The sequence below is a fragment of the Corvus cornix genome, chromosome 8, assembly GCF_000738735.6.
Source record: "Corvus cornix cornix isolate S_Up_H32 chromosome 8, ASM73873v5, whole genome shotgun sequence".
In the NCBI taxonomy this organism is placed as follows: Eukaryota; Metazoa; Chordata; class Aves; order Passeriformes; family Corvidae; genus Corvus; species Corvus cornix.
Window position 1 is genome coordinate 8,989,445 of NC_046338.1, and position 7,173 is coordinate 8,996,617.

At 59.8% G+C, this 7,173-nt stretch overlaps 1 protein-coding gene across 1 annotated transcript; it reads right to left on the reverse strand.

Moving 5' to 3' along the window:
* Window positions 1-2,031: 2,031 nt before the first annotated feature.
* TSPAN1 (tetraspanin 1) lies at window positions 2,032-6,850 on the reverse strand. Its single transcript, XM_010408894.4, has 8 exons — window positions 6,782-6,850; window positions 6,590-6,654; window positions 5,360-5,566; window positions 4,911-4,985; window positions 4,108-4,206; window positions 3,601-3,738; window positions 3,041-3,124; window positions 2,032-2,786 (listed from the first exon to the last, which is right to left on the reverse strand). The coding sequence occupies exons 2-8, from the start codon at window positions 6,644-6,646 to the stop codon at window positions 2,733-2,735; spliced, it is 714 nt and encodes a 237-aa protein (XP_010407196.1). The 5' UTR covers window positions 6,647-6,654; window positions 6,782-6,850; the 3' UTR covers window positions 2,032-2,732.
* Window positions 6,851-7,173: the final 323 nt, after the last annotated feature.

Below are 7,173 nucleotides of genomic sequence, written 5' to 3' on the forward strand. Positions count from 1 at the left end.
CCCCGGGGCAAGCGATGCCGGTGGAGAGCGCACCCTACAAATCCCCAGGAATTTTGGTCTGTGCGCAGCTCCCATCATGGCACTGGCTGCTTTCCCAACGTCCCTGCAGGGAGACTTTCCCCTCCTGCCTTCCCTCACCCTGTGTCCCAGGCGGAAAAGAAGAATCCCCACTTTGGCACACACCCAGATGCGTCAAGTGCTCGAGCCATCTCCTGCCATCTTCCCGGGAGCAATAAGGAAGTTTCTGTTTGCCACCACAAGCCCTCGGGGACATTTCGGCCTTGTGCTGTCGGTTTCTGATGGCCCCAGCATGCCAGTCTGGGAGAACTGGGCAAGTCTAAGGGGTACAAGGTGCAGAGGTGCCTGGTGGCACCCACATGGGCTGGTGGGGATGGTTGGGCTGGGATGTGCCGCGGGGCTCGTGGGGAACCAGCTGGAATGGGATCTCCTTGGAGAGCCCAAAGGCTGTGGCAGTGGAGGGCAGGGGCACAGAGGGAGCACAGGGGGGCTGTGCCAGTCCAGTTTACCCCCCACTGCTCTGCTTTTGGCTGCCAGGGCAGCCAAGAGCCGCAAAGGGCAACTGGGAGGAGTCGCATCTGCAAGGAGAAACTGGTCCTTCAAGTTTTCCCGGCAGGTGGAGGGCAGGAACCAAGCCAGTGTTTGCAGGGCTATTTACAAAGCTCACTGCCACAGAAAGAGCCTGTCCTGCCCCATGGCTGGGAGGAGTTGTGAAGGTGGAAGGCAGCAGCTGGCCAGGCATCACCCCTGAGCCTGCTCAACCCTGCAGGGGTGATGGTGAGAGGGTGTGTGCCGGGATTCAGCTCTGCAAGGCATCCCAGAAACAAGGGGCAGAGGAGGACATGGCTGGGTGTGCCCAGCACTGTGCCAGCTGGTTCCTGGGCACCACAACACCTCTAGGAAGGGGTGCCTGGCAGCTCCTACAGCCTTGGAGAGGGAAAAAAGAGTCATAAAAGCCCTGACGTCACCCATGAGGTGGCGCCAGTTTATGGTAGAACTGGAACCTATTCACCTGTCCAGGAAAGACAAGGCTATTTTCTGGCAGCTTCCCCCCACACCTTGCCAGGAGGCAGGGCCCAATCCCATGGCCCCAGGGCTGAGGAACCCAAGGTGGGGAGTGGGTGCCTATGCCTGTCTCACTGTCCCCTGCCCACTCCTGCCACTGTGACAGGTACTGGATGGCACCAGGGAGATGCCAGACCATGGCAGTGCCTCGGGGCAGCCCCGTACCCAGGGCAGGAGCTGATAAGGGGGTGGCACAGCAGACAGGGAGCAAGGCAGTGCATGGAGAGGCTGTTTGCACACTGGCCTCCTGCCACTCGCCCTGCCCTCCACCCCCCTGCCCCACAGCCAGAGAGGCAGGAAGCCTTGTGGCAAAAACAGGGTGAAGGAGCCCCTTGGGAGCACCCATGCTGGCTGTGCTTTCCAAGTGGAGAAACTGAGGCAGAGCAAGTATATCCTCAAGGGAACAGAGGGAGCAGTGCTGGGGAAAGAGGGGGTCTGGAAACCCCCCAAGCCCACCCATGACCTCCCCCATCCCCACCCATAGAGGGAGAGCAGATGCATCACACACAGGCAGTGCAGGACAATGCTGGAGTGGAGATGTTCAGAGGTGGGGCTGGCAGGATCCATCCCTCCTCACCACCCCAGTCCAGGTTCCTGCAGCTGATGGGGATGCAGGAACCCCTCAGCCAGCCCTGCCTTTTAAGCCAAGCTGTTGCTCAGTCCCTGACAGACGCTGTGAGCAAGCAGTGCTGTTGCAGAGGGTGGGGGGTGCAAGGCTGGTGGTCCCCCTGCACCCTGTCTGTTATGCAAACATGGGGCTGTTCTGTTTCCAAGCACCTGAACAGGTGAGGAGCCACATGCAAGGAGGGCAGGTAGGCTGTGGGCACAGCTGTGCTGCCTTCAAGGACATGGAAGGGAAGGTGGGAGGGAGGCAAGGCAGCCCCCACCCCTGCATCCCCCCGGCAGAGGGTATTTATTAAAGGCAACACCGAGATCAACTCCAGAAAATAATTTGTATCCAAGATGAAAAATTTATTTGCATTTCTTTACAGCGTGGAGAGGGGCTTAGGCACAAAATGTCAGGGGGTATAAGGGGCAGCCCCAGCCCCGGCAGAGCCAGGGACCACCAGGGCTGTCTTCATGCCAGGGAAGGGGCAGAGACCAGCCAGCACCCAGCCAGCCCTTCTTTTAGGGGACAACATGGCAACAAGGCCAGGGGTGGCAGAAAATGGGTGCAAGAGTAGATACATGCCCTATGAGGGTGTAGTTACCACCTAAAACTGATGCAGGGGGACACGGTGGGGACAGCGTGGGAGAGGTACAGCACCCGCCTCCAGGAGTTTATCAAGGCATTGCTGTGCCATTGCCAGATCAGCAGCCCTGAACTGCCTTTATCACCGGCTGGTATCAGCCCTGTGCTGCTTTATCACGTGCTGGTATCAGCCAAACGGACCAAGCAGCTTCTCCCAACAACTCCCCCAATCAAAAACCACCCCAAATCTCTATGTACAGACTCCATATACCATATCAGTACAAAAATATACACAAACTCTACAGATCCCAGCTCAGTAGATCAAAATACAGCTATAAATCACAGTGCACAGGAGAGCATCAGACCCAGAGAGGGACGGGGTCCCCCCGAGAGCATGGCACGCCACGGGTGCACCCCGGCATGGGGGTTGGCAGGTCATCCTCCTGCCTCGGGGGGGTCACTTCTCATCCAGCCGACAGTACAGGTACATGGAAACTGCCATGGCCGCGATCTGGGGGCAGCAAGGTGCAAATCAGCCCCCTTAAATGTGCGCCTCCCCTCCCCAACACAGGTTTGGGTCACAGCCCACCATCCCCAGTGCGCCAAGGCAGGAGGGCTGGATGTGCCCAGGGAACAAGGCTCAGTAGCCTGGAGCTGCAGGTGGTCCATGGAGCTGCACCAGTCCCCTGAACACCCCCCAGGGCTGGTCCCAGCCCCACCTGCAGGCACAAGGAGGAGGCAGCCCAGCAGTGCTCAGGCACTCACCTCCAAGGCAGCGATGCCGGCTGCCACGCCGCCTGCCACTCCTGCGTTTGTCTTGATTTCTTCCAAGATCTGTTTGAAACAGCCCTGCAGGAGGCAACCATGCAGGTGAGGATGAGCAAGAGGTGGTGATACCCCAATTGCCAGGGCACAGCATCCCCCAGAAAGGGAGGTACAGCTTCTCCAACCCAGAGCACACAGCCATGGAGAAGGTCTGGGGGCTTCAGGGGACAACTCAGCCACTTCTCAGATCAAATACTGGGTGGGGAGCAAGGAAAGGAAGGGAAGAAGCAGGGAAATCACCTAAAAAGGCAGAGCAGTACCTGGGTTCATGCCCAGCATTAGGCACACCACTCCATTCCCCTTGTGACCAGAGCAACATAACAGCTTTGCTTGTCTCTGCCAGGGACGAGCCGAGGCCACCATAGCATCCCCCCAGAACTTAAAGCCCATGGGACCACCACGTGCAGAGCTGGAGCTACAGGAGAGGTCTCCCCCTCTGTGCCCAGGCACACCCCAAGCCAGGCTCTGCCAGAGGGCAAGAGCCATGGGCACGTCCCTACCTCGATGTCCTTTTCTGCAGCCAGCGTGTCGTTGCAGGGCTCCAGCATGTCACAGCACTGCCTGGGGTAGCTGTTGTACGTCTTATAGAAGTAGGAGTTGTTGAAGTCCGTGTAGTTATTCAGGCCACAGCAGTGAACCTAAGAGGGAGAGAGAGGAAGGCATGGGAAGAGCATCCTTCAGGTCTCCCTCCAGGCTCCGACACCACCTGGACCCCACTGGCTCATGGAGGGTATCACCCAGCTCAACCCTGCTTCTGTGGGGTGCTCAGTAGGCACCTTGGGTCCAGGATTTTGCCCCATGCATCATCACATACAGCTCTCACACCACTAGGTCCCAAGCAGGTAATTCCCAGGCACCTGGGGAGCCGAGGAGGTGGTGACAGCTCAGCACATCCAGGATTGTGGTGTGTCCCCACTCCCATCTCACTGTCCCACCCAGATGTGCACCACCTAGCCTGTGTTGGGAGGATCCCGACCCACAGGTGAGGGCCCCAGGGCTCAGCACACCTCTTCCATGGTGGCATTCCAGATGTGCGTGAATGTGTCGTTCACCCCATACCTCTCCTTCAGGAGAGGGGTCACCAGACCTGTCAGCAATGTCTCTGCCTGGAAGAAAGGGCAGAAAAACACCATCAGAGAAGGTTCTGGGGAGCACCACAGAGCTGAGCACCCCCATACTGGTCTCAGCCTATGGAGAGGAGACCAAACAGACCCAGCACAGCCCGAAGTCACACCATGTCCATTTGACCCACAGAGAGTTTGTCGCCTTCCCCACTAACCAGTGTTTTATGGCACCAAGGTCACTTATGCCCAGTGAGTCATCTGATAAGCGATGATAAGTGAGGGAGCCAGGAATGATGTTGGCCCTGTGGCTGACTTCTCCAGTGCCTAATGAGGCAGTCCCCTTTCTCCCCAGGTGGTTTCTCAGGTGCCTAATAAGGGGGTGAGTTTGCTCGGCATGAGGCAATAGGGACTTCCTCCCCCAGTGGCTTCCACCCTCAGAGGTGGGGAGGTGTCAAGCCTAAGCTGGTTAGGGACTGAGGGGCTCAACAGAAAGAAGTGGGCAAAACCTGGCCTAAAAAATGAGGGTTATGATAAAACAGAAACCCCCATTCCCACCACCCTCAGGCTACTCCAGCCTACCCACGTAGCTGCCACCAGCAGCAGCCAACATCCCTTCCTCCTGCAGCACTGACCACTGCACAGCTTCCACACCCATGGGCAGCACTGCCAGCCCGTGTCTCCTCTTTTCCCAAGGGGTAGGACGGGTCCCAGATCAGCCCAACCCAAGACTCAGGCATTGCACTCACAAGACCTGTGAAGACCAGAGCCACCACGGCAGCAGCAACTTCAGCAATGAAGATGATCAGCACCACTGAGAAGAACTAGGACACAGCAAGGGGCAGGAGGTCAAACAGACAGCCAGAACCCTCAGGGGCCCCTGGAACTCATCAGCTTCCCCAGGGCTCAAGCCCTCCTGCCTCATTGCCTTCAGCTCTGCTCCTGGGCAGGAGCAGCACAGCCTTGTCCTCCAGCCCTCCACCTGCATGGGGCTGAGCTCTCTGGACACGCTCCAAGAGAGACCTCAGCTCAGGGGCAGACTTTGAGTCCAGCATTGCCCTTCCAAGGGCCACCCAGACTGCCACTACATGGAAACATCCACAGAGAACATCTTTGCAGAGAAATCTGCCCATCAGGTCTCCCCCACCACAGCCCCAGCTCAAACGAAGCTTGGTAAGGAGGTCAGTCAGGTCCATACCATCATCAGGAGACATTTGCTCTCCTTCTGGGCACCATAGCACCCGAGGAAGCCGATCACCAGCAGGATGGCACCAATGACGATGAGAAGATAGCTCACATTCACAACCTGCAGGACGCTAGAGGAGAGCGCCCCAAATATTTTCAGGAATGACTCTCCATCCACTTTGACCCAGATGCCAACTCCCAGGAGGGTCCCGCCACCGAGCTGGGAGGAGAAAGGCAATATCAGCTTCCAGATAGGCATGAGATTTGCTATTTGGGGAAGGCCCTGGCACAGGTGTTTCTCCCCTCAGCAGTTTTTCACCACACCAAAGCAAGACTTTGTGGCACTGCAGGCAGCTCAGGGCATTGGCAGACGGGTCAGTACCCTGAAACACACCCCACCACCCTGGGCACATCCCCTGGGCTGTGTCACAGCTGCCCCCCTCCCCAGCCCCAGGGGTTTCAGTGCCAGCAGTGCCACTAGCCTCCCCACGACCCCACACCGCCAGTTCGGACCCTGGCCACCGTCACACCACCACAAGTTCCTCCATACAGGGCAGCTGCCCGTCCACCCAGAGGAGAAGCTGAGCAGCCCCTGGCCACAGACACTCATGCACTCCTGGGCAAGGTGAACTCTGGGCTGCCTGCAGTCTGTGCCAGTCCTCCCCTCTGCCCACTCAACCTTCCCCACCACATTCAGATCCTGGCAGGAGCTTTACAGGGGGGTTGTTTCACCAGAGCGAGCCTGAAGGCTCTGCATCCCCTCCTTCCCAAGGCTGTATCCTATCACACCCTCTTCCAGGTGGCTCCTGCAGAGCCAGGGCAGCTCTTGGGAGCTCCACTACCCTTCTCCCTGGGTGGGAGTAGAGCCCGCATGTGCTCTGAATTCCCGACATCCAGGAACCCCAACACCACAGTCACACGTCGGCTGCTCCCCTACAGAGGTAGGGCCCCCAGGCAGGGACCCAGCAAACCCCCTTTTCTGGGGCACTCAGCACCCCTTCCCAAGCTTCAGCACAGCGAGGGACAGGGGCAGCTGATGCAACAGCCACTGTCCCCAGAGCACGGCGCAGCCCTCTGGGCTTTGCAAGTCCCACCTACACCCACCTGCCCACACTCTCCACCCCATAGCCCACAGAAAGGAACACGGAGGGGCAGGAGAGCCCAGCCAGACCCACGCCACACCCGGCTCCGGGAGCTCCCCGAGACCCCCTCCCGCAGACCTCAGCTCCCGGGGCGCACTTACGAAGATGGCCAGGTTGAAGAGGATCATCATGACCTTGATAAAGGTGAAGCACCCCATCTTTGCACCTGGGGAGAGTAGAGAGGTTACCGGGAGAACCCCCACCCGGCACAGCCGCTGCCGTCCCGAGAGCCCAGCGTCCCTCTAGGGGAGCCCGGGGTCCCCACGGGCGGGGAAGGACGGAACCCAACTTACCTGAACGCAGAGCAGATCCCAACACTCCGTCCCGTCCGGACCCAGCCCGCTCTGCCTCCACCGCCCCGCCGGTGCCGCCCTTTAACGGGGCGCGGCCCCGGGGCCGCCCCCGCCGCCGGAGCCCCCCGCCCCGTCCGGCCCCGCCGGGGCCACCCCTCGGTGTCGCGGGGAGCCCGGAGCCCTGCTGCCCTCTGCTGCTGGCAGCCTCCGTGGGACGCACGCCAGGGTCCCTGCCCGTGTCCCGCGGGGTCCCTCCTGCCGTGGGGGCACTGCGGGGCAGCGATATCAGCCCGGGGCTGTTCCAGCCTGTGCCGGATGCTGCAGCTGTGGGGTGCCACCCCGCCGCCCCTCTCCGCGAGCTGGGCAATGGGCTCGGGATTTTCCAGCTGTGG